The 26,858-nt window shown below is 43.5% G+C and overlaps 2 protein-coding genes across 2 annotated transcripts; both read right to left on the bottom strand.

The window, feature by feature from the left end:
- Nucleotides 1–563: 563 nt before the first annotated feature.
- hmgn2 (high mobility group nucleosomal binding domain 2) lies at nucleotides 564–4,511 on the bottom strand. Its single transcript, XM_083661247.1, has 6 exons — nucleotides 4,365–4,511; nucleotides 2,789–2,812; nucleotides 2,561–2,605; nucleotides 2,113–2,166; nucleotides 1,781–1,837; nucleotides 564–1,265 (listed from the first exon to the last, which is right to left on the bottom strand). Exons 1-6 carry the CDS (start codon nucleotides 4,377–4,379, stop codon nucleotides 1,230–1,232), a joined length of 231 nt encoding a protein of 76 aa, XP_083517373.1. The 5' UTR covers nucleotides 4,380–4,511; the 3' UTR covers nucleotides 564–1,229.
- Nucleotides 4,512–5,763: 1,252 nt separating this feature from the next.
- dhdds (dehydrodolichyl diphosphate synthase) lies at nucleotides 5,764–26,242 on the bottom strand. The gene is made up of 9 exons (XM_083661242.1): nucleotides 26,218–26,242; nucleotides 25,773–25,858; nucleotides 24,224–24,340; nucleotides 23,987–24,129; nucleotides 21,831–21,947; nucleotides 19,529–19,630; nucleotides 17,953–18,067; nucleotides 12,124–12,231; nucleotides 5,764–7,461 (listed from the first exon to the last, which is right to left on the bottom strand). The coding sequence occupies exons 2-9, from the start codon at nucleotides 25,833–25,835 to the stop codon at nucleotides 7,216–7,218; spliced, it is 1,011 nt and encodes a 336-aa protein (XP_083517368.1). The 5' UTR covers nucleotides 25,836–25,858; nucleotides 26,218–26,242; the 3' UTR covers nucleotides 5,764–7,215.
- Nucleotides 26,243–26,858: the final 616 nt, after the last annotated feature.

Genomic DNA, 26,858 nt, shown 5'->3' with positions numbered 1-26,858 from the left:
TGGATGAAAAAGGTGACTAGATCCCTAAATCATCTGGGCAGACGCTGTGTCTGCAGTGCATAAGCTACAGATGCTATAGGTAATTAATCGCAAAGATGTCTATGAGCAGGAGGATCAGAGGAACTCAAGGTCACCTGAAGGTTGTTTGCCAGCTGCCACTAGATAATTAGTGAAATAAAATGGTATCATAGCATTTCAACTGAGGAAATCCATTGTCAACTGTAGGATTTACAGAACCTGCTGAACATGGCTGTCAATATTGTCAGGGGAAATCTTACTACTCCAATTTGAATGTTCGTTTACTCACTTAACTGATCATCTACTTTGATGGGGATTTAAAACCCTATTGTATATTTAAGCATAAAAACATTTAACTCTAATGATCGCTGTGGGAAAATGGGGATTGTTATCACTATAAAACAATGTATTCTCATTTCCGTAAGAGTTGATGTGTTGGAGAGAACGTTTCCCATCTGACAACGGCAATGCACATCTTCTGAACACCTTACTATCACATCTTTATATAAAAACTGCAAACATATGGATTTACAAATACCACTCGAAACATTTTGGAACATTTTATTTCAAGAACATTTAGAACATTTAATTAGGTCAGAAAAGCTTCCTTCCACTGTTACAGAACATAATTTAATGAACAGAACGTTTCATCCGATGACAGTTCACATCATACATGTTATTGGGATGTATTTACCGTTGACCTAATACAATTTCTCCTGACAGTCTATCTTTCTGTGTTTTGATTGACTAGATCTCATGTCAATATACAGTGTTTTTCAAAAACATTTGGTAAGCAATTCGTTATTAGTTATACATTACAATATAAGGAGAGAGAGAGAGAGAGAAAAAAAATATCGTATTTTTCCTAGACTTTTAATAACATACTTTAGCTGCCTTATAATGTTTGGGTTTTAAATCAGGTTTAAAATCCAAAACGTAGGAAAATATCCATATTATTCAGCAGTTAAAAAACAGGATTAGACAAAAATGCTACGTTTACGGGATATGGACGGTAATTCGTTTTCAAAATGGCGTAGAAATGGATATGAATGTGAGAAAAAATAACAACCCTTGGAACAGCTTCGTTACATCAAGTGCAAGCCCAAAACAAAACTATAAATGACATTTGTAATATAAAACTTGGTAAAAAATACTTATTTAAAACTGTACAATCACCAAGTACACAGAATGAGCACATCTTCAACCATTATTCATTTGGCGTCTCCAGTGGCCTCAACCTTTGGCGCCTAGGTGAAGAAAACAGAGAAAACAGAGAGTTGTTTACTCACAAAGCTCGTTATACATCAAACATGACTTTTAGTGCTGTTATCTCATGATGCCTGCATTTTGTCCTGTTTCATTTGATTCCTTATGTTCATGCCTTTTATTAAAACATGTGTCTTAGGCTAAACACTTGTTTTGGTGAAATTCAAGGGCTCAAAATGTCATAGAGGCCTCATTTGTATCAACACAAATCTCATCACAGGGCTTTCCTGTGAATCCTATGATGAAGAGGAATGATACTGATGATGAAGAGGGTGTTATACTTTTATATACTGTATATAAAATGAAATAAACTTCCAAGGACTTTCAAGTCCCATGGGAATCCTGTGATTTAAATTGTTTGAATAAAAGTGGAGATTTCCTAAACTACCATGTTTTTTTCTTCTGCACACAAGGTGATTAAAAATAAAAACAAAAAACCATGACGTGATATTAAAAGATGTGTAGTGGGAGCATCTTTTCAAAAAGGTAAACAAACCTCAGCCTTGGCTTCCCCATTCTCAGCTGGATTGCCCTTCTTTCCCTTGGCTGCCTTCTACAAGAGAACACGAGAGACGTCATCACCAACACATCACAGCCCTCCAGCCTTCAAGCTCGTACTCATTTTGTCACATGCTTCAGAAAAGCACCAAATCAAGTGTAGCAGAACATCTCAATGGTTTCTCACAGTTTCTTCACCCCCATTTGCTCAGGAAGTAGAACAAAGTTTCACTTCAGGGAATTGATCAAGCTACAGAATCAGTTTCACATGTGACACACAATACAGAGGCATGTTGTTACAATCAACGGTCACATCAATCTGTTACATACTTTTGGTGGAGCAGCTTTTTTGGTCTTGGGTGCCGGCTTTGCAGGTTGAGGTTTCTGCAAGAGAACAACAAAGATACACGTGGTTTAGAAGAAGATTTGTGACGGTCTCTTAATGAAAAATAACTCAACCTGCTTTGCATTCGGGCACAAAATTGTCCCCCCTTTGTTACTTCTGCTATTCACAGAAAAATAAATGTGGGTAATTCTATTTTGACGATTTAACAGTTAGCATTGGAGATTGAAACATGACTCCAGTGATGAGTGTTGCCAAAATGGGTGTAATGTATGAATATAGGCGCGACCTAGTGGCCATTGTTGCACATTACAACTGGTTTATGTTATTGCTCAGAGGGAGAAAACAGTGCATTGAGGCCGCACAAGTGCTTGAGTATCACAGAAGTCACAAAGCTGCAATTCTGAATAAGGAAATCTATTTGTTTCAAAGTACATTAATGGAGTTTACCGCTGCCAGCCGTGGGGAACATCTGCTTGCCTATGGAGAGAGAAGAGAGGGACGTCACTCAAAATATTACATCTAATCAACTACATTTATAGACAATATAATATTTATTGATATTCATCCATATTATTTATAATTGCAGATGTAACCAATTTACCCCGGTTTTTTCTCAACACATGATCCTAACTAAACATGATTTTCACAAACATTACAAACCTTGACAGGTTCATCAGCAGCTGCCTGTTAAAAAGACACAGAATAGACACATTTAATAAACTAGATCAAAGACCTTGAAAATGAAGAGCAGCGTGCATCCAGAGAAACACAATGAGTCCAACAGTTAGGCTACAATAATAAAAAAAATCTAACATTACATCATCCACATTACAAGTAAACAGAAACAAAGGATTAATTAATGTGATCACATAATTAATCAATCATGTATATTAAGCAAAGTGGAGGGAACATAAATAAGGAGAAATAAATAGCTTTCTGTCATTCGGGGTGAAGAAGCTTTGATTAGTCATTGGGAAAGGATTAACGATGCGGAAATGTAGAAAAAAAGGGCGCAATTCTGCTTGTTGTTGTTTTTGCGGTTGGTATTTTCGCGCTCATATTTGAATTGAAAGCGCGCTGTTCCGTCACCATGCCACCGCCTTGGCGCGCTGACACGCTCTTTGTTTTGTATCAGTGCGCTGCGCGCCCCAACAGACAGCTGTTAAAGGAGATGATAAGATTACCCGCTTCTAATCTGGACAGACTGGACCTCACACAATAGAACAGCAACCACACACTAACCTGCAGAGGTTAATGCAGACCCATCGCAATTTACACGTTCAGATTTCACAAATAAAACTTTTATTTTTCAATAATCCATTTTTAACACTCATACTATTTTATACATATTTAATTCGTAAAAAATATTTAATGTAAACGAGATCTGTTTGAACTGCTGCAGAGCCATGAGGTGACCCTAATAAAATAAAACATAGCTTATTAAACGTTATTAACAACCCTGTGAAGCATTTCGCCCTGTTATGGGTTTTCAGTTCTGCTTCGATTGACGTTACACGACAATGTACTTTAGTCAATCGCCTCGGGTGATTCAGATCTGGCGGGAAAATACATAAATGGATGAAAATACATAAAAATGCGTGTAAACTATGTGAAAACTACACGCGTCGAAAGCGGGAATAACGCTCCCACAATAAAACAAACACATTTCCCTCTTCCCCTCCCCCATCATCTCCCTGCACAACTTTAGAGGTTGAGCATGAACTTATCTTGACTCGTATCATGACAGAAGCAGAAACACACCCTAAATCCTCAGGCCGTACCGAGTCGCCTTGTTTAAATACAATAAAAATATATAGATCGAAAACATAACGTTGTTGCGCTGTTTCTCCTGCCTGCCTGCCTGCCTGCGGTCCACAGCCCAAAAGGCGCTGTCTGTCAGAGAGAAACCCTAGATAGCGCCAATATTTTTCGCACAGCAAAAACACCAAAACAGGATCTGAAATGGCTGCAGTTCGGCAGGAATTTAAATTCGCAAATATAAATGTGTCGGATCTCTCTTGTTACAACGGCGCGATTACTCATTGATCAGCTGTTTACGTGTGAATGCATGAAAAGCAGAGAAAATAGGTCTCCGCTGTGTGGCCGCCATGCCTGTAGGTAACGATCATGATGACGTTCTTCTGATGCACAAATCACATGAAATTCAACCTCACGTTCACCTCGGACGTTCCGACACAAAAAACATACATTTAATCGAAATAAACATCCTCCTTACCTTTCTTTTGGGCATCTTGGTGGCGGGAGGCGGGTAGAAAATGTAGAAAAATGTGGAGCGTAAATAGCGTTTTCCCCAAGAGGGTATAGAGGACCTGTATAGGTTGCGCTGCGTAAAATGGCGAATGTATAATACAAGCGAATGTTTTAATAGTTTATACACTGAAATATAAGAACGAAACCGGTTCGAACCGGTTTTGTATTTCCGAGTCGGTCATTGGATGCAAATGTGTCACATGCTCGCAGGCGCCACCCATTTTATTAAAGAGGCAGTCCCGTGGAAATGGAAAATACTGATCGATGTCGCTAGGGGGCGCAGTCGCATTATTCCTTAGGGTTGTTCAAGTACAGTAATTCAAAATAATAAAATAGGCGCCAGATAGAGCTGTTTTTACTTTCAGTTAGTTCCACAGACGGTAAATAGTCACCAGTTCACTTACTGGTAAACGGGACTGTTGTGTATAAGTGTGGCAACATTGGCAAAACAGCCTCTATGTATGACTGTAATCTTGATATCAAGGTCTGTTGTTTTTATATTTTTTCTACGTTTTGTATTGTATAGTGTTATGTTCTCCTATGGACCTTCCTAAGTGTCTGGAATAAAATTGAATTGTCTATTTTTTTTTTACCAGCCTTTTAGACTGACTGATTCTTGTAAATACTATGTGCTGTTTACATTCTAAAAACTAAACCCATTGTAACTAATCGGTTTTGCAAATTTACACTCAATAAAAGATACAACTAGTAGATCAACATATCAAACCAAAGCCTATTCCCTGTTTTAAAATGTTTATTTACTTTACTGTAATGTACATTGATGCCTGAATGGTGTGGGTCTGCTCTCAAACCTGTAGGGTTGAAACCTTTCTGGTTTCGCCTCAGGTTTGGCATCAACTATTGTGCTAATTTGGTTTCCCATGGGCAGTGGTTCTCAATCCAGGTCTCCACTGTTTTGGTATGGGGACCACCAGGTTTTAGTATGGGGACCAACCAGGGGTCATTGAGGGGGTTCCAGATGTTCCCCAGCAACTTCACCACTATTTCATTTATAATTAGAGAACTATAATTAACTAACCCGGACAAAGCAAGTTGAGCATCCCTGATGTTGAGGAATAACTATTTTGACCAGGTTTACCGTCATCTCTCTACCTACAGTCGTAGAATTCTGGACAAAATAGTATCTAACAATAAAAAATATGCTCAGATTTGGGTCAGACAGACTGAGTTACATCAAATGAGGGCCTGTGGCACTAATATGGACTTCCTTAGCGGTCCTCGATATAGATAAGGTTGAGAATCCTGCTAGAAGCATGACTGATGACGCGTTGCAAAATATTGTTTACAAGTTAGTAGCCTATGTAAATAAGTCCATTTGGCCAGAAGGTGGTGAGAACTGGCATAACTGAGGACAGCCATAAAAAAAATTGAAATAACTTTGAACATGTGGCAAAAGTACTAAGAAGCGAATCATACATCTTTTAATAACATTGACATACAACTAATCACAACTTTATTCGGACTAAGAAAGCTGGTCAAGATATAGTTTTTCTTTTTTATGTCATCCACATTAGACTCAACACATGACACTGAGATTGTTTTCTTTGGGCCACGACAAGAATGCAAAAATACTGGTTCATATTTCTCTGGCTAACTGCTTTGGAAAACATCCAAAAGACAGCTGGGCCATTGGCTCACAGAACTTTATCTTTCCAATCAATGGCATGCATTTGACACAAAATTTACACAACTTACTAATCATTAAAGTCGAAGTGAACCCGTTCGTCACGTGCGTCAGAGTCCGTTTCAGACTGAAAACATAATTTGTCTGAGATGACAGGTTGAGAGGCGGGTCATAGTATCATGTCGATGATTTTATTTGACAATTCTGGGGACTGGATTGGGCTTTGGCCAATCCTGGCGTGTTCCGCCTCCAAATCGAGTGGGATTCAGCGTGTTGTGGCGCTCCCCTTGGGAAGAGCCTGCTGACGCGAGGTTAGTGGCTGAGTGGAGCTCAGCGAGCCACAGGCAGCCAGCTGCCGGAGCGGAGAGTGCAGCCCGTCGGCCTGGAATCTCCGAGGTGCGACCCCTGACAACCACGCTCTCGGAGGTGCGCGCCATTATCGTTATTGCAGTAAATAATATTCCTGGAATGCAAGTTTTAACGAGCCAGTTACATTTATTTGCATTCTTAGACATTATTATTTGATTTAGTTTGCATAATTGGTCAAGTTAGTAGTTAGTTTATGGGCTAGAAATTCTGCCAGATGACAGGCACTAGGCGCCATTTTCCCCTTCATTTTTGAAGAGAAAATGATCCTGAAATGAAGATTTGATTGACAGCTGCCATGTCGTGACATGATTGGTTGAAATGGGTTAGAAATTTGATAGTACTAGGTGATGTCAGCAAACTGTAGATTACTGTTATGAATGAAATCTTGAAAAATGAACTTTTGATGTTAAAAAGTGTGAACAACGAAATAAATTAGATTTTTGTGATTTTTTTTGCATACATTATTAAATAGGTGCACTGCATACGCAGGTATTTGAACTAAAAGAAAAGAAAAGTCATTTTTGGGTTCAGCTCGACTTTAAGCTACATCTTGACCAGACATTTCCGTTCATTAGATTTTTCTTGTTTTAAATCAATAAACATAAATATCCCCATTCTACTAGTACAGCCCCATAGGGGTAAAATTACCCTCTGGTCTTTGTATAAATCAGTAATACAAAAAGAAACTGTTTCCAGTTCTTAATCTTCTCTTTTCCATAGAAGCCCTTCTCGGAAGAGGAAAGCAGAGGGGTTTGTCCCCACTTTAACATGAGGGTCTTGTTCTCTGGAGAACTTCTCCCTACTAGGCCAGGATGGCTTGGCTGGACAAGTCAGTGATGAAAGAGTCTCTCTTGTGCTTAAGTGCGTCTAGGAAGTGGTGAACTCGCTCCTCGCGGCGGGCGGTGTAGTGCTGCAGCGTCTCCTGTCTCCTCTGGGCGTCGGGCGGTTTTCCGTTGCCCTCGCGGTGCTCCAGGAGCTCTGCTACACAGACGCGGTCCTGCTCCAGCTGCTGCAGGCCCTCTTCCTCCAGGTGGAGGTCTCTGGCTTTCTGAAACGTCACACAGATCAGATACAGATCAGATACACAAGTCAGGATCACTTTACTAATCAAGTCAAAAAAACGCTGCGGTAATTTGTGTTGGTGACACTGGGGCACGGTGGCGCAGTCGGTAGCGCTGTCGCCTCACAGCTAGAAGGTCCTGAGTTCGATTCCCGCTTGGGACGCTGTGGGCGCTGTGGTTGTGTTCCCCCCCATATCTTCAGTGCCTACTGCCCAGGTGGGCTATCTCGTCGAAAGGGCCTTTCTGTCTGTGTGGAGTTTGCATGTTCTCCCCGTGCTCCCCCAGGGGGGTTCCTCTGTACATCACCCCCCACTAAAAACATGCAGAAGATCAGATCGTCATCGTCATCCGACCAGTGACGACAACACCCGAAGTTGGTCAACAGGCGCTGTATGAGAAAGTGACCACTGCTCCTGGCCTGCCCCCCGGAGGAAAGGACATGCCTGGATGGGTTAAATGCAGAGGACACTTTTCACCGGCCACCGTCAGCATGAGTGTGTGTTGTGGCCGCATGCATGTGTTCGTGTGTTCGTCTGACAATAAAAGACGGGCTTGTCCGTCTACTAACTGTCTAATGGATGTTGACATCTTCAAGAGTCACAGCACATACTGACTTCAACATGTTAGGCCCCAGACACACAGGGGCAAAGGAACACCACAAAGACTACAGCCGACGGTCAAATAGCACGTACGTTCTGCGCCTGCGTGAGACCATGGACTGTGAAACCAGATACACGAAACAAAGCGGCGTTCGCCTACAATTTTCACACCACTCTCGCTCACGACTTCGATGGTTTTGTAATAGAGCTACTTCTAAATCAAGCATAATGTCTAATAAAAGTTGCAAATGGCACCGGCGTTTTCAGCCATCGGTCTTTTGCTTGTGGAAGAAGAGGCGGAGGTGAAAAATACGGCGAAACCGCACAAATTGGGTGATGTCATACAGCGACCGAGCTGGGCACCCAGAGTCAGTCTGACTAATAAGACTCTGGGACAGGGTTTCTGGTGTGGGACGTCCCACAGCGACGCCGGCAGGATCCTACTTCATAGTACGCGTGAGCACCGCCCCCGCGGTGACGGAGAGACATTACGCTACGTTCACACAGGGCATCTACGCCTTGCCTTGCCTCAACCTACGCCTACATACCTTGAGCTGGGCGTGAACCTATCACACGCTTTTGCGATCACACTGCACGCCTCCACGCTGAACCTGAGCCCAGTCACAAGCGCCTCTCCTCTCTCCCGAGTGTTTTTTTTTGTCACGTGTGGTCCCGAATTATCATGGGTAGGTGAAATAAATCTGATATATTTAATGTGCTATTGATGCTGGATATGTATAACCAGGTCTCCTTCTTGGGTCACTATTGTCATAGTCATAACTTTTCATTGTCCATCTTGCTTCTTCGGTCGCTATTCTCTCTCCTGAAGATTTGTTTACCGACGGGGAGAAAGCCCTACGTGATAGCCACCCGTCAATCACTCTCTCCCTCTCTCTCTCTCTGCTCAACACTGTTGTAGTAACACCATTTTATTTTGAAATTCAGTTGACTTTGCCATTTCCCACGGATATTGTCGCGTTTTTCCTTCATGGCTTGACAGAAGAAGTCTGCCTTCACGCGCCTAGTCGGCTTGAAAATAGAACTCGCGCCTAAACGATAAAATCGGCGCAGCTCAGGCGAGGCGTGGGTACACGCAGGGTTCACGTTGAGGCGCCCGGTGTACACAGCCTCATTGACTAAAAAGGACGCCTATTTAAAAGCGTGGGTAAAGGCAAGGCGTAGGCAAGGCTTGGGTGCCCGGTGTGAACATAGCCTTAGGCTTGACTAATTCATGCTTGATCAAATGTCACAACTCCGGCTGAGGTAACAAATACAGGTCACACTTGAAAATAAATACAGGTCACACTTGAAAATGAGACCTCGGTCTCAACGTGTTTTTACCTGTTTAAATAAAGGCTAAATAAATAAATAAAAGAATACACCTGACTGCCTTTATATGAGGTACAGAGGTAGATTAAAGTGAATCCCAGATGTGACCGTGGGAAAGTAATGTAAGCAGCCTACAACCTGTTTCCACAGGGTTGTTTCTCCTCCTCCTGTAGAGCAGGAGAGCTGCAGGCCCACATGGAGTAATAAGGCTTTGCTTCTTGGTGTGCAGGGGCCAACTGCCACAAATCTGCAGTAATTGTTCACTTTGCGTCCTGTCTGAAGTACCAAGTGTTGCTACAAGTAGAATTGGCAGAGTGGCTGCTGAACTACAACAGCATGTGTGCACAGCTAAAGGCGCTGACAAGGTTCTGCGCAGCCTCGACTTGGAGCCTTGTGGCGACAGCGAGACTGTGCATACTCGAACATTAACTCAGCCCGTTGGATGCGGTACATGTTCAAAACGTTATCGTGTCGTTTACCAAGAACTTGCAATCATGTCGGTGGGGGAACATTTTATTGTCCCTCCATTTCAAATCTCATTCCGGTGAGCCTGCAGAAGGCTTTGCTAGATGAGGGACAAGCACTGTTAAATGAGGAAATGGCATTTCCTCATTCCTCACAACAAGGAGTTGACGCCGCGGAGTGACATTTTCGAGGAGCTGCACGCCCCCTACGCCGAGCTGCGCCGATAGGACGCCCAGCTGCGGCGACCCCCTCGGCGCAGTCAGCGCCGGCGATTTCGCTCGAGCATAATTTGCGCTTAAAGTGTCGGGCAGATGTGCTGCGGCAGTGCAGGAATGGTCCTGCTGCACAGGGGGAAACATTAGTGACAATGAGTGACGGTGCTAATGTACAGTAAAAATTATTTTAACGCATGATGCGTACAGGATGAGGACTGCCGCCATTTCCAGTTACCTATTTATAGAGATTAGTCGAAATATAAAACCTACAAAAAGTATTGATCGATCAACTCCAACTCCATTCTCGCATCAATCGGACTGTAAACTTTGACACCCCAAACACACCAGAAGCGTATGCGAGGCTGAAGCAACGCCGCGCGGAGGCATTTTCATTTCAAAGTCCTTGTTAGCAGGGAAACTGACGGCAGCGGCCGCGCTGCCTCACCTCACGCCACCTGCAGCGATAGTTTCAGTGTCTGATCTATTTTTGACGCGTGACGTGCAGCCAGGCATGAAGTCAATACAAGTTGTGACCGGTGCGGGGGGCAAAACAAAGCGAGGGGCGGAGCAAAACAGAGCACGCGTCTGGTGTGAATGGCAAGGCTTCCTGCTTGACGCTTCTGCTTCGGAGATGCTTCTGGTGTGTCCCGGCCGGAAACAATGGCGTGCCTTACGGAAGCTCGACACTGGAAACACAGCCGTCGGTCCCAGAGTCTTATTAGTCGTTTTTCGCGTTTGTCGCGTTTTTGGAGCTGCCAGCGTCTTTCTGCAATTCATTCTCTATGTAAGGACGCGCTAGACATGCTCCTCTTTTAATGAACGCACCTGGCGTTTAGCGCTGGTGGCGTCTGTTGTTTTTGGAGGAGTGTTGTGGGCGTTTTTAAGCTGAAAAAAGTTGAACATTGAGGAAAAGCGCCCTGATCGTCTTTTTCACTCTAAACCCTACCTTTTCTCCTCCCGAGGGATTTTCAACCTCCGCTGCTGCCAGAATTAGCAATAATCTGGCTTTCATGTTGACAGTGAACAACATCAAACAGACAAAACCAGCTGGCTACCGTCCGTGTGGTCGTTGTGTTCTGATCCGTACTGCACGCGACTGCAGGGGAAAACAAACGGAGCGCAAAAAAAACGCTCCATGCGCTGTGTTTTGTGCACAATGGAAGCGCTCTCAACATGATTTTCATAGCGTTCTGACTGAAAAAAACGCTTTTGGTGTGAACGCCGCCTAAGACTCTGGTTTCTCAGATTGTACAGTGACAGGCTCAAGGGACTCCCCCGAGGCCACGTCACTGAAAACGTGTGTATTGGAATGATCAGATGAGATGAAGTTGAAAAATGGCCTGATTCACTTTGCTGACCAGCAGGCAGTGATTTCTCTCACTGACGGCGATTCGACATGTCGAACTGGACGAAAAAGCCGCTGACAACGACGAGGGCGACTAGGGATGTTACGATAACCAGTTTGAATGATAACCGTGATAAAATTCCTTACGATAACCGTACCGTTTCAAATTAACATTATCATTAAAACCGTGGTACCGTGATTACCGTGTTACCGTGATTACAGTGCGTTGAAAAACATGATAAATACTGTCCATCATCAACCAAAGTTGGCAACAGTTTCCAAGATGCAGATGCGCAGCCTTGGAGAAATGATGTCAGTGAGTGTATCAATCCTTTTTGGATTTGAGTTTTCAATATAAAACGTTGTAAAATGATTTCACTGAGTCTCTAAGTACTTTTTGAAAATGTTCAGCAATTTTTTACTAATACCGTGATAATACGATAACTGTGATAATTTTGTTCACGATAATCGTGATGTGAAATGTTCATACGTTCAAATCGCCTTGGTGTGTCAGGGCTTTTATACAGCGTGAGACAGAAGGCTACATGACTGTTTCAATATGTACGATTCCCCAAGATATGTTGCTCGTTCTTCTTCAAATATATTTGTTAGTTGTTGCAAATATAAGAATCTGCATTGGTCTGATAATATTCTCTTTCAATGCAGATTCACAAACTAATGGAAATGCAGGCTTACTTGAATGGATCTGTAATTGAACTGATACTGGAGAATGGCATCACACAGGTTCCAGAAGGAGTACTCTGGCCACAGGACAGACTGGAACACTAGACATGAGTGGGAGCTCTGCAGGACAGAAGAGAACATCTAATCAATATCTCAACATCTCAGGACTTACTGGTCAAATGTTTGAGAATTTGACAGATCATATACAGTAGACTGCGGTCCATCCGGTTAATATGTCATAGACCTTGTATTTTGTCCCACTGTTCCAAGTGTTTATCTCAAGTTATTTTTGTTTTCATATTCAGATTGAGATGATTGTGAGTCAAGCCTAGTGAGCTTCTGGGGTGCTCCGAAACATTTAAAAGGTCCATTTCTGTGACCTCATCATTGAAAATAAATTGAAATCTATTGGAATTTCCGAGTGCTAATGATCAAATTACTTGACTTGAAAATTCAGTTCAGGCTTTCGGCAGGAGTTTGGTACAGCAGCTGATTCAGGTTCAACTGGCAGGAATACATTGTTGACTGAAAGCCTGGTTTAAAAATCATATTTTATCATCAATAGTTTGAGCAACATAAGTTGTTTGAGGTGTACTAGTGTAGTTGCTATGGGTACACATAGCATGTATGTTGCTATGGGTACACATAAGCATGTATGTTGCTATGGGTACACATAAGCATGTATGTTGCTATGGGTACACATAGCATGTATGTTGCTATGGGTACACATAAGCATGTATGTTGCTATGGGTACACATAGCATGTATGTTGCTATGGGTACACATAGCATGTATGTTGCTATGGGTACACATAGCATGTATGTTGGTATGGGTACACATAGCATGTATGTTGCTATGGGTACACATAGCATGTATGTTGGTATGGGTACACATAGCATGTATGTTGCTATGTGTACACATAGCATGTATGTTGCTATGGGTACACATAGCATGTATGTTGCTATGGGTACACATAGCATGTATGTTGCTATGGGTACACATAGCATGCATGTTGCTATGGGTACACATAGCATGTATATTGCTATGGGTACACATAGCATGTATGTTGCTATGGGTACACATAGCATGTATGTTGCTATGGGTACACATAGCATGTATGTTGCTATGGGTACAGCTACACTGTTGCAAAGGTATGGGTATCAACATGTCTTCTTGTAGGAAATATCAATCATTTTAACACTGACATTTTAAAGCAATGCTACATTATAGACCAGGGCCCAGTTGCACAAAACACCTTAGGTTAAAATTTCCCTTAGAGTCCGAGTTAAGGTGTCCATAAAATAGAATCGGCTGCACAAAACACCCTTAAAACTTGTGATTTTTTTTTCTTTAAAATGCGTAACCTTATGGAGAAGATTTAAGAGTGTTTTGTGCAGCCGATTCAATTTTATGGACACCTTAACTCTGACTCTAAGGGAAATCTTAACCTAAGGTGCTTTGTCCAACTGGGCCCTGATGTTAAACCCTCCTTATCCTCATTTAAAGGATAATTTAATAATCATTTTTTTTTAGTACTCACCTAGATAGCAAATGTTGGAAAATGTTGTAATACTGTATGGATTTGCTACAACAGATCCTATTCCTGTCTCCATGATGTTAAATGTTGGTAGTCTACCTGAATGTAACAGTATTAATAATCTTGAGCAGAGTAGGAAATTAGACTGGATGAGCCTTACTGGTGATGACCTTAGACATTACAGGTCTCTGACTGATTATATCCTTAGTAACATTGATCTACCAATTGAGGCTGTAATATGTAGTAACATTAACTGTAAGAACCAAACACATAATAAGGATCTGTGTACCATGTATGAAACCACTGTGAAGTGTCTAGTGAATGACAGTAAGTCATTCTGTCAAAAAAGGGTTAAACATAATATAAGTCCTGGGTGGAATGAATAATGTGCGTGAATTACATGCGGAAGCTAAAGAAGCCTTCAATAACTGGCAGACATCAGGAAAGGCTAGGCATGGCCCCGAGTGCGAAAGGAAGAAACTAGCGAATGCTAGGTTTAAGTATGCCGTACGATTTATAAAAAGAAATGAGGATGCAATGAGGTCTAATTCAATGGCCAAAAAAGCTTCAGCAGAATAACTCGTATGAATTCTGGAAAGAAGTTAAAGTTATTAATAACAGTAAGATGCCTTTACCATCTAGCATCTCTGGGATATCTGGATCTGAGAATGTTGCTGAGTTATGGAGGAAACATTACTGTGATGTTTTTAATTGTGTTAGTGGTGATGCATTTTTTTGTTGGAGATGTTCCTCACCATGATGGTGTGGTTATTAGACCAGATGAGGTAGGTTATGCTGTAGAGAAATGATCACTGAACAAAGCATGTGGCCCTGATCAAATAGCAGCAGAGCATCTAAAAGATGCTAGCAGCAGAGTCTCAGTGTTGATTGCTTTATGTTTTACTGGATTTTTAATGCATGGAGTATTGCCAGACAGTGCTTGCTGTAGTCTTGGTACCTGTTGTCAAAGACAAAACTGGTAAGATATCTAGCATAGAAAACTATAGACCAGGGGTGCCCAAATTCTTTCCCATGAAGGGCCAAAACTCAATCTGGGTGGAGGGCCGAGGGCCAAAAATAAACGTTGTGGAATCACATTAATATGTATTGTGTTTTATAGCAAATTAACATTCTAAATCTAAAATAACATTTCAATATAATAATCTACTTTTTATCTGTTTGGTAATTGTAATAATTTGCAATTGGTTATATATTTAAAAAAACATCTGCATTTGTGGGGAGCTTAAACATTTAATCAGTAAACACCCAGTTAAAAACAGTTGTATTTTCCACCTTTGTAATCAAGAGAGAAATTTGACTTAATTCACAACTTGAAAAATCCTCAAGGTACTTTGAACATCAGCTTTATTTTCCATCTCGGGGGTTTCCTTCATATAGGAACCCCCTTCACCAAAACATGCAATATCCTGGTTGCTGATGTGGTTCCTCCTCTGGGGCCGGTTGCACCAACTGGTCTTAACTATGCCTGGTCGTAACTCCTACGTCGGTCTTAGTTAAGACCAGTCTGCCTGTTGCACCAACACGGCTTACGTCTGGTCTTAACTATGCTGGTCGTAGCAATGCGCGTCCATGTGAATTGCCAGGGAATGCACCCTGATTGGATGATGTTGCAAAAAATGTGCCTCGCGACCTGATTGGAGCACTGTGCCACTACGCTCTCTCAGCCACTACTGTAAAACACCCTCCCTCCTCCCACCCTCCCTCGCTCCGGGGGAAAAATGGCGGCGATTGAGCCAGAAAGACAGTCTGAATGAAATTGAATGTAACGTTCCCAATTCTATGTATTACATTCTAAAAAATTAACGGCAACATTTTGGAAGGCTAAGCCACACAACTAGCTCGTTGTAATCTAACATCATGCTTCAAAAGATGGAGAACTGGCTGTGTTACGACGATGAGGGTAAGGACTCAAAACGGTCTCCGCTGATAAGACACGGAGATCTCTGTTACAGGCAGGCTCTACGCCTCCTCCTGACCAGGCGTAGGAGTTACGCCTGGGCGTAGTGAAAAGAAGGCTTAAGCCGTCTTGGTGCAACCGGCGTAGCTGTTAGGTCGTAAAGTTACGACCAACTTAGCTTAAGACCAGTGTAAGACCAGTTGGTGCAACCGGCCCCTGGCCTTTAAGGGCGCCTGTTCGGAGGGAGGGGAACTGGTTGGAATAGCGTGAACCTCCCACGTGCTATGTCCTACCGGTTAAGCTTCCTCTGTCAGGTGAAAAGAAGCGGCTGGCTAACTGCCCATGTCTTGGAGGAAGCATGGAGCCAGTTTCGGCTCTCCCCAGATCGGCAGAGGGTGGAGCAGCAACCAGGACAAATAAATTAAAATTAGCACTAATGGGGGATAAAAAATCGGGGGGTCCAAGATGGACAAGTGCAAGCCATATGTTTGTAAGCAGTAATGTGCCCACTTTCCATGCTGTTCTGAGAACGTTTATTTACAGTTTTATGTGTCGACTAATTTAACTGCCTAATTAACAGTTAACTGGCTAATTTAACTGGCTTAACTTAGCCAGTCAAAGAATTATGGCCCTAGCGGGGCCTGCACAAGGTGACACAAAATTTACGTCACACTTCTGGAAGCACTGGAATAGCTGCCTGCATGTGTTTTAAACCTATTTGTTGTGTTGTTTTTTATTGTACTGTCTGTGCTTTTGTACGTATTTTATATGCACCTGAGTCTGGAATAAAGTTTATACTATAGCCTTGTTTACAGCACGTCAAACAACTACCAATGTAACCCAGTCGGGCAATTGCGCACCGTCATTCCACGTTCGCTAAAACTGCTTGTTTTACCGCTGGGATATATAGATAGATAGATAGATAAGTTTTATTTCTGTGTCATGCACCATATTCATGGTGCCCAGCCCATCTGGGCTTACAAGACACAAATCATTCAAGTTCAACAATACAAACAAATCAACAAACAAGCTACAAAAAGCTCAAACATAAACAAGACAAGACAGAGTTGTATATATATTCAGATGAACAACTTCTCCATTCTGAGTTTCCAAGCTCCCCCAATAAACCTGGCCAAACTGAAGACTTCATCTCTGAATAGCCATTCCAACTTAGCATCATCTCCTGACCAAAATAGTTCAGGTTTCTTATTTTGCATGAACTGAAATAGAGACAATCTTGGTTCCTCATATAGCGTAGGTATAGCTGGGAGACTCAAACTGTCATCATAGTGTCTGGCAACATGGAAACGACTCTATACATATACATGAATATTACTCTCAGGGGGGTTTACTGTCAGACAGAGAAAATGGGCGTGGACAGGCAGGAGGAGAGAGAGAGAGAGAGAGAGAGAGAGAGAGAGAGAGAGACAGAGAGAGAGAGAGACAGAGAGAGAGAGAGACAGAGAGAGGAGAATTGTCTCCAGCACAGCGCTGTTGATGAGAGAGTGAGCTTCTGCCACTGCCTGCTCCTCTCTCTCTCTCTCTCTCCTCGCCTTTTCTCTGTCTGACAGTAAACCCCGGAGAATAATATTCATGTATAGAGTGGTTTCCATGTAGCCAGACACTATAATGACAGTTTGAGTCTCCCTTCGGCAAAACAAGCAGTTTTAGCGAACGTGGAATGATGGTGCGCAAATGCCCGACTGGGTTACAACTGGTAGTTGTTTGACGATATTGCTCTTCTGTAAACACGGCTATCTCGGTGTGAGTACGTCACGATGAGTCCCTTAGACCAGCGGTTCGCAAATGGGGGTCCGTAGCACTTTGCCTGAGTTGCGAAAAGTTTTCAGGAAAATAAAAATATAACGCTTTTTTTTGTTGCAAAAGCTTCATAGTTCAACGAAAAACTTGTACGCTTTGAATCTAAAATGGTTCATGGATTACATTCTAATCTAACAAACCTATCAATTTAAAAGTCAAGCACGTTACCGTGGAAACAATTAAGCTTAGCCCAAAATCACAAATCAGAATGAGGGGGTCCCCGCTATATTTTCTATCTTGTAAGGAGTCCTTGGCTGAAAAACATTTGAGAACCTCTGTATTAGACACATACAGTACAGTGTGGAAAATAGGGTCCAGGTTGGAAAAAACAAAATGGTCCTTTAAGGATGTGATCAGGGAGACACAAAAGCAGGAAAAATAGACATACCCAGCTTTCATTTCAGAAAGACCTGAAATGAGTCCAGAAGACCTGAAATCCTAAAATCTCATGTCCACTGAGCTCACCATTATTTTTCCTATGCGGACAATTTAGGCTATATGAGGTTAGTCCCAACCATTAGTCCCAACCGAACCATACCTGCCAGAGGAGGAAGTCCCAACCATACCTGCCAGAGGAGGAAGTCGCTGAGGCGCACCTCTCCAGAGGTGCGGATGAGCAGGTCAGGGTTGGGAGAGTTATTGCTGTACAGACACTCACTGAGCAGCGCCTCTGACACATCACTGAGCAGCACACAAACACAAGCTGACAGTTAGAGCAAGTGGATCCAACATTTTCTTTGATTACATTACGTCATTTGGCAGACGCTTTTATCCAAAGCGACTTACAATAACACATTCTTGTCAACAATAGAGCAATTAACTATGCAACACAGTCTATGACAACTACAACTTCTGAAGGAATAGTGGTACAAGTTAAGGTTAGTGTTTTTTTTTTGTTTTTTTTTAAGAGAGAGAAGTTAGTTCAAGAAGGGCCCAGATGGAGCCCGAAAGATCAGCAGTGATTCAGCCGTCCTGACTGAAGGTGGAAGCTCATTCCACCATTGAGGTGCCAGGGACGAGAAGAGTCGCGAACGGGATGAGCGACTTTTGAGCCCCCGTAGCGAAGGAGGGGCGAGGCGTCCTGCACTGGTGGAGGAGCGGAGGGAACGGTGAGAGATTTGGAACCTGACCATAGATTGTAAGTACAGAGGAGCTGTCTGGTGTACTGCCCTGTAGGCCAGAACCAGTGTCTTGAATTGAATGCGTGCCGAGATGGGAAGCCAGTGAAGGTCCCAGAGGAGGGGAGTCACATGAGAGAATTTGAGTTGGTTGAATACCAGACGGGCTGCAGCGTTTATTCATGTCACATTATGCGTCACTGGGATATAGTGACGGGCTAAACTCCATCTGATCCTCACCTTGATTTGATCAGGCCCTGCTCCACTCCCCAGGCTAAACTCCATCTGATCCTCACCTTGATTTGATCAGGCCCTGCTCCACTCCCCAGGCTAAACTCCATCTGATCCTCACCTTGATTTGATCAGGCCCTGCTCCACTCCCCAGGCTAAACTCCATCTGATCCTCACCTTGATTTGATCAGGCCCTGCTCCACTCCCCAGGCTAAACTCCATCTGATCCTCACCTTGATTTGATCAGGCCCTGCTCCACTCCCCAGGCTAAACTCCATCTGATCCTCACCTTGATTTGATCAGGCCCTGCTCCACTCCCCAGGCTAAACTCCATCTGATCCTCACCTTGATTTGATCAGGCCCTGCTCCACTCCCCAGGCTAAACTCCATCTGATCCTCACCTTGATTTGATCAGGCCCTGCTCCACTCCCCAGGCTAAACTCCATCTGATCCTCACCTTGATTTGATCAGGCCCTGCTCCACTCCCCAGGCTAAACTCCATCTGATCCTCACCTTGATTTGATCAGGCCCTGCTCCACTCCCCAGGCTAAACTCCATCTGATCCTCACCTTGATTTGATCAGGCCCTGCTCCACTCCCCAGGCTAAACTCCATCTGATCCTCACCTTGATTTGATCAGGCCCTGCTCCACTCCCCAGGCTAAACTCCATCTGATCCTCACCTTGATTTGATCAGGCCCTGCTCCACTCCCCAGGCTAAACTCCATCTGATCCTCACCTTGATTTGATCAGGCCCTGCTCCACTCCCCAGGCTAAACTCCATCTGATCCTCACCTTGATTTGATCAGGCCCTGCTCCACTCCCCAGGCCATTTCCCGCACTGCGTTGGTGATTTCATGTCTTGAGGTGTAGGCGAAGCACACATTCAGGAAACATCTGCAGCACGAGAATAGGACAGAATATTTACTCATTTGTATTTGTAGTATTTGTGTGCTCGAGTACTTGTTCATAATGTTACTATTGTGGCATATTCACTGCACATAGGTGCACATGTCGTGTGCATACTTTAGACGTGCTTAAACATTTTAAATTTGGCGTATTTGACATACAGGTGCAAATAGCATATTCCTTATTAAACATACAATTAAACATTAGACATACAGTACGTACTTTCTCCTCACCAAAAGCCAGGCAGTGCTTTTTCCATGCAAAAAACAGTGTATGTGAAGAGCCCAAACCCCCCCCCCCCGCCTCAAGTACCCGGTTACTCATTTATAATAGAAGGAGATTACTTGAATATTGAAATTACTTAAAATGCCGATCCCTAGTTATTGTAGATGTTATGTGTATTGTGTGTTATTGTAGATGTTATGTGTATTGTGTGTTATTGTAGATGTTATGTGTATTGTGTACATTTGTCAGATGGGGAACATGTCGTAGGGTGGTGAAGGTGGTTGAGGCGGCGTTCACACAGGACGTGTGTGAACGCTTTGGAAATCATGTCGAGAGCGCTTCCATTGCCCACAAAACACAGCGCGCGGAGCGTTTTGTGTGTGCTTTGTTTTGTTTCCCCCTGCAGTCGCGTGCAGTACAGTTTAGGACACAACGACCACACGGACGGTAGCCAGCTGGTTTCGTCTGTTTGATGGTGTTACTGATTTGATTTGATTTGATTGATTTATTTTGACGGGACAATGCAAAATTAATGAACACAATAACCATGGAACAGATAAAAACATCTGGAACATAATAAAAGTGTAAAAATCGCCGGATTTAGCACAAGGCTATTTTCCATCCGTTGTCCCCAAAACATAAAACACAAAAACATAAAAACAGAATATATAAAACAACAAACACAGGCATCAGAGTGCTTTACACCCGTAAGACAAGTATACATGTGCAAAACAGCAAAACACAAGCAGCAGTACTACACTCAAAAAACACAACAGTATACATTAAAAGGAAGAGAATAAAAAAATAAAGAAATAAAAATAAGTTCAGAAATTGACCTTGTTACCAGTGGCCACAGGACTGGTGGCTTTTCAGCCATTTATTCAGTGAACCCTTAAAAGTGGCAAGTGAGGGACTTTCCCTTATGGGGACTGGCAGACTGTTCCACGTTTAGCTGCCTTTAACTGAGAGGACGTTCTGACCAAACGTGGTCAGTCTGCGCTGGACCTTACAGTCACCTCTAGTTTCAGACCTGGTGCCAAGTCCACTAGTTCTGTTTCTGTGAATGAATTCATTGAAGGGCGGGGGAGCTAATCCATGAAGGCATTTGTAGAAGAAACATGCACTCTTAAAGACCTTGATATTCTCAAAGGTCAAAAAGCGGTGTTGTTCCAGAATGTTACAGTGGTGGTATGACAATGGTTTTCTAGCAAATACCTTGATGGCTCTATGGTAAAGTTGTTCAATGGGTTTTATGACAGTGGCACCTGCGAACGACCAGTTTGTGAAACAGTATTCAATGTGGGAGAATATCATGCAGTGAAGATACGATTTTGCTGCATCAGTGGTTAGGAAAGGTCGAATTTGTCTAAAATTAACTAGATTGAAATTAATTGTTCGTTTAACCTTTTTGGTGTGTTTCTTGAAGGATAGGTTCGAGTCCAAGATGACCCCGAGGTACTTGAACTGGGAGGCTAGTTCCAGTTCCTCCCCCCCCCCAGAAACACATTGGACCGGGTGATGCCAACTGGTCGTTTGCTGAACATCATACATACCGTTTTATTTGTGTTTAGCAGCAGGTACGTATCTTGCAACCACTGTTGGACCTTGCTTAGCACATTTGTAAGGTTACAAGAGAACATGAAAGCCAGATTATTGCCAATTCTGGGAGCAGCGGAGGTTGAGGATCCCTGAGGAGAAGAGGGAGGAGGAGTGAAAAGAAGAGCAGCGCGCTTTTCCTCCAAATGTTCAACTTTTTTCAGCTTAAAACGCCCAGAGCGCTCCGCCAACAAAACTAGTCGCCACCAACGCTTAAACGCCACCAGGTGCACTCCTTGAAAGAGGAGCGTGCTTAGCGTGTCCTTACATAGAGAATGAATTGCAGAAAGATGCTGGCAGCTCAAATAACCGCATTCGGTGTGAACGACACCTGAGTCACAGAAGCACAAATGAATAAAAAGCATACTTGTTGTGAGCTCTGGTCATCATCACAGATTTGGCGATGAGCTGCTGAAGGTCCAGTGGCAGCCTGGTCAAGTCACCCAGCACACGGATACACACGCCGTGCTTCTCCAGGTTGTCCCTAGGAGGAGAAAAACACCAAGAAGAAGAGGGAGAACGAGAAGATCACTGACAATTCAAACGGGTCAGCTGGAACATCACGTCTAAAGCTTTGTGTCCTAAATACACAGAACGTTGCCTAAACAAAGGAATTGTCTCAGAGAGGTCGGAGTACCTTGCTTAAAGGCCCTTCGTCAGTGTTGGTGGACACTGTAGGAAACGTCAAAGGCCCTCTCACAACTCAAAGAAATCCTCTTATTGCCAAGGAGTGGACCAGCAGCTTTTTGGCTATAAATCAGCTTCTTACTCTTGGCCACTCTGGCTTCAGTCCACATCTGACTAAATCAATGCAGCGGTTAGCATTACATCGTTTTGGATGTCAATAATGGTAATATGGAGCAAGCACGCCTACACCAGTCAAGTCTAGTCATGTTTATTTATATATTATATTTATATACCGTATATTATTTATATAGCCCTTCATCACAAGTATGTCTCAAAAGCCTTTACGACCAAAACACCTTAGCTGGCAGCAGCACTCAACGGATGACGGCCCGCGCTGGAATTGCAAAATAAATAAATAATAATAATAATAAAAAAATAATAATAATTCCGATCCGATCCGTGAATTAGTGCCAATATCGGCACCCGATACAGATATTGGATCGGATCGGCCCCATCCCTATTTTAAACACTAAAGCACTGAAGGCACGTTGGGCTTTCTCTACTCCACATCACAGACGATGAGACGATATGAGATTTCAATGCAGGGGGTTTTCAGGATTAGTTTGATTTGGATTCTAGTGTTGGTTGTAGCATTAATACACCAGCCAGGGTTCCCACACCTTAAACATCAAATTCAATTACTAAGGACTTTCCAGGGCCATTTCCCTCAAGTTCAAGGACCCAACACGGCCTAGTTTGAGACACGGATCAAGGTTCATTACTGTTACAACACTGAGCATTTTATAATGAGAACTAGCAGCTTTACAGAAGCTCATAGACAACAGCTCAATCAGGTTCATTATGTCTTCTTAAGGCGCTGACAGGGTTCTGCGCAGCCTCGACTTGGAGCCTTGCCGCCGCCGAGCGGCGACAGCGAGACTGTGCATACTCAAACGTAACTCGGCACGTTGGCTGCAGTACACGTCCAAAACACTAGGTGGCTTGTGGTACACTCATGTCCATATGACGTTATCGTGTCGTTTACCAAGAACTTGCAATCATGTCGGTGGGGGGACATTTTATTGTCCCTCCATTTCAAAACTCATTCCGGTGAGCCTGCAGAAGGCTTTGCTAGATGAGGGACAAGCACTGTTAAATGAGGAAATGGCATTTCCTCATTCCTCACAACAAGGAGTTGACGCAGCGGAGTCACACTTTCGAGGAGCTGCACGCCCCCCTACGCCGAGCTGCGCCGATAGGACGGCCAGCTGCGGCGACCCCCTCGGCGCAGTCAGCGCCGGCGATTTCGCGTGAGCATAATTTGCGCTTTAGTTCAAATGATTTTTTTTTCTTTTAAACAGACAAATGTGTAGTAGATGTTTTTTTACCTTGACGGTTTCGACTGACAACTGCAGTCTTCAACTATGTTTACTACTAGGTTTGAATGTGTGAACATTTCTCAACTGTGCTGTGCTACAGTGACGGCAGGCCAGACGCAGACAGCGGAACGTATCTATGTAAAAGCAATGAAAATAGCTTCAATTTCTATCCTTGCATAAAATATATAAATTCAAGCTCTTTCAATGAGCTATGTCTATTTTCATACACTTTCAAGGCCTTGGATCCCCCCCCCCTTCAAACTCACACACTTTCAAGGATATCAAGGACCCGTGGGAACCCTGAGCAGCCCTATGGAACCCTGAGCAGCCCTAAGGAACCCTGAGCAGCCTTATGGGCAGAACAACACTGTTTCTAACGCTCTTGTGTTGTACAGGGATGTCTGGTTGCTCTCCATGTTATTTGAAGGAAGCTGTGAATCACAGTGGAAAATGTGATTTGCATCCACAGGCAAACTGTGAGCTTCTTTAAATGTCTTAAAGAAACCTTGATACTCACCGTTCACTTAGCAGCCGGAGAAACTTCTCCTTGGCCAGCTCCATGAGCCCATCCACCTCCTCTTTGGCTCGCTTGAAGTTCTCGATGCTGAAGGCGTACACTGTGACCTCCTGGATGTTCAGGTGCAGGCACCAGCGTAGCGTCTGGTGGGGAGGTTTACAGATATTAGCCACACGAATCCATTTGGGCATAATGGCTATTAGCCTTCATAGTCCGCCTTCAGGAAGACAGCCTCACCTCTGCCAGCTTGTTGAAGCCCTGCATATGTCCTTCCTGCCGCTCTACGTTCTTCTTGCGGGCGTAGCGCCGGTTTCCGTCCATAATGAAGGCCACGTGCTTTGGCATCGGACCTGCCTGTGAGACACAGTGCCAGTCAAGGCGGAAATGGGCCCTACTGACTGTGACAAGTAATACGCAGCAATCCTGCTATGCAATAATACAGTATTACCTGCTTGCTTGAGTTAATATACACCACCAGTCAAAAGTTGGGACACATGCATTTTTCTTTATTTCTACTGGGTTTACACATTTTAGAATAGCCCGCCCTGCAGCTCGCACACGCCCGCAGCTCGCCCTCTGGTCCATGCAGCTTGCTTTCTCTCAGCAGTAGTCATTGCCCTTTTCTCAGGACCTCGAGTTGATGATCCAGAGGTATCTCCCACTGATGATGTCACAATGCCTATGACATCATCAGTGATGTCATAAGATGATTTTAGTCAATAATAATGATGTCACTGATGATGTCACAATGTCTATAGTCTCGCTAGCCAGCCTCTCTTCCTTTCTGTCAGAGAGTCTGGCGTCGCAGGTTTCCATTGTGGGATTGTGAAAAAAATGCTCTGTTTGGGTTAACCAATCAGCCTCGTCTTGGGCGGTGCTTAGCGTTAGTGCCCTTGGAAAATAGTTTTGGGGTGGAACTTGTGCCGAGCAGGCCTTCTTTATTGCACAATCCAAATTTTCTTCAAAACTTGCCATTTTCAGCGTGTAGCAACGAGTTAGCCTGTAGGTTTCTGCCGTTAGTTTTCTACGCTAGCTAGTTAGCGTTCGGCGGGACCATTACAGCGACACACATGGGAGCGGAAGCCGCTCTGATTGACATGGTCGGAGCCAATGAACAGAGCGTGACAGAGCTTGCAAGCGGATATCCTGCTGCCACCGAAACAGCTGCTCGAATGGGAGAGCAGCTTTAGAGCAGGGGCGGGCTGATCCCTGTTGCCTGTTTCCACAGCGCCAGACTCTCTGACAGAAAGGAAGAGAGGCTGGCTAGCGAGACTACAATGTCTATGACATCAACAGGGACACAAATTGAAACAGACAGCGAAACAGAGCCCCCTTGCTCCCTTTTATATGATGATAAGACATCAAAACGATGTAATAACACAAATTGAATTATGCGGGGACCCAAAAAGATCTTATATTTTAGAATCTTTAAAGTAGCCACCGTTTGCCTTGATGATCCAAAGGCAATGGCTTCGGAAAGAAATGAATGTAGGCATCAACTTTACTAACGTTATTTTTATGTGTCTAAGCCTTTAGATCAAAACGGCGTTATGATAATGAAAAAAATATTGCATTCATTCACCCAGTTGTGTCCAGACTTTAGACTGGTAGAGGTGGTTCCACTAGAACTCTGTTGCTAGGGAACAGTTTGAGCCTAACACATTTCCTGTCTGCTAATGTAGCAATCAATTGTTATGTAGCTAGGTAACGTAGCTCAGTGGTTCTACTACTAACGCTACTACTAGCAGCGAGGTGCATGGTTGTAGGTGCATGGTTGTAGGCTTACCTTCAGGACGTTGGCGGAGATCCTCTCAATCAGGTTTAATTCGCCCTCCCTTATCCACGACATCTTCAAGCTTTTATTAAAGCAGTCTGGAAAAATATGAATAGGTTTGAACCTCAAACGTTAGAAACCGAATTGTACTGAACAGAAACACGACCTGACTTCGAGGTGACTTCAACCGAAGCGAACAGCATACACATAGCTCAGTCACACATCTTAAAATACATTGCCTTTTCACTGTATCATGCAGTCATGTGGATTTCTCGGTAGCGTAGCAGGCTTACCATGTATGCAACAACACAATCACTGCTATGGATATGGAGCTAAACAAGCGCAAAGCCAGTCCTACATCGCCAGGCAAACACCTATACACGATGACAAGTGTGCCATTCATTCAAATGACTGATTTGGACACAACATCGCTATTATTTGATCGCAGTTCACAAACCTTCCAACTCACAGCTTTTACGATGACGTCCTCTTCCGCATTGGAGCAAGTGACGTAGGCTAACGATGACGACTTCCGGTGGTTCGGGTGAACAGATTACTATAGTTTTGCATTAACATGAAGGCATGCGCATTTGTTTTGTGTGCGTTTTCTTCGACAGCACAGCGACATGACGCTCGGCGGATCAGCTGCTTGGCTATCTCAAAACTAGGAATGTTATCAGTGATTTATTGCGAAATAAATAGGTGGGCAAATAATGACTTATGATAAGGCAAACCCACACAAAAATAGATTTTGAGATAAGCATTAACTTCTTAAAACTATTTTCTTTAAAGACCAAGTGACTCAACTATATTATATATTGTTCTATATTACACCTATCCAAATAAGAATGCGGCTACAATTAATTTCGACGGGTTTACATTTTGCAAACATACTATGCAGTTCCACGATTGTACCACTGGAGGGCGACACCAAGTTCAACAACAGTGCATGTGTGCATGTTTTAATGGCAAAGAAGAAGCTTCGGATTTTGGGGGGTGAGGGGCTGGCCTTTTTTGTTCCGCTGGAGAATCCTGCTTGAACGGAGAGCAGGAGAGCAGGAGCACAACAGAACAGACCGACCAGGAGAAATCACAACG

The sequence above is a fragment of the Poromitra crassiceps genome, assembly GCF_964638095.1.
Source record: "Poromitra crassiceps genome assembly, chromosome: 26".
In the NCBI taxonomy this organism is placed as follows: domain Eukaryota; kingdom Metazoa; phylum Chordata; class Actinopteri; order Beryciformes; family Melamphaidae; genus Poromitra; species Poromitra crassiceps.
Note: the sequence above shows the minus strand (reverse complement) of the source record. Positions and strands in the feature narration are given on the sequence as shown.

Bases quoted from the DNA above. Each gene is read 5' to 3' on its own strand.
- hmgn2 (XM_083661247.1), bottom strand. The intron at 1,838-2,112 runs GTATGTAACAGA...GTTCTCTTGTAG, and splicing joins AAAAAGCTGCTCCACCAAAA to AAGGCAGCCAAGGGAAAGAA. The intron at 1,266-1,780 runs GTTTGTTTACCT...TTCTTCACCTAG, and splicing joins ATGGGGAAGCCAAGGCTGAG to GCGCCAAAGGTTGAGGCCAC.
- dhdds (XM_083661242.1), bottom strand. From the start codon at position 25,835: ATGTCGTGGATAAGGGAGGGCGAATTAAACCTGATTGAGAGGATCTCC. The intron at 24,130-24,223 runs GTGAGGCTGTCT...CCTCCCCACCAG, and splicing joins GCTTCAACAAGCTGGCAGAG to ACGCTACGCTGGTGCCTGCA. The intron at 18,068-19,528 runs GTGAGGATCAGA...TGTGCTGCTCAG, and splicing joins CAGGGCCTGATCAAATCAAG to TGATGTGTCAGAGGCGCTGC.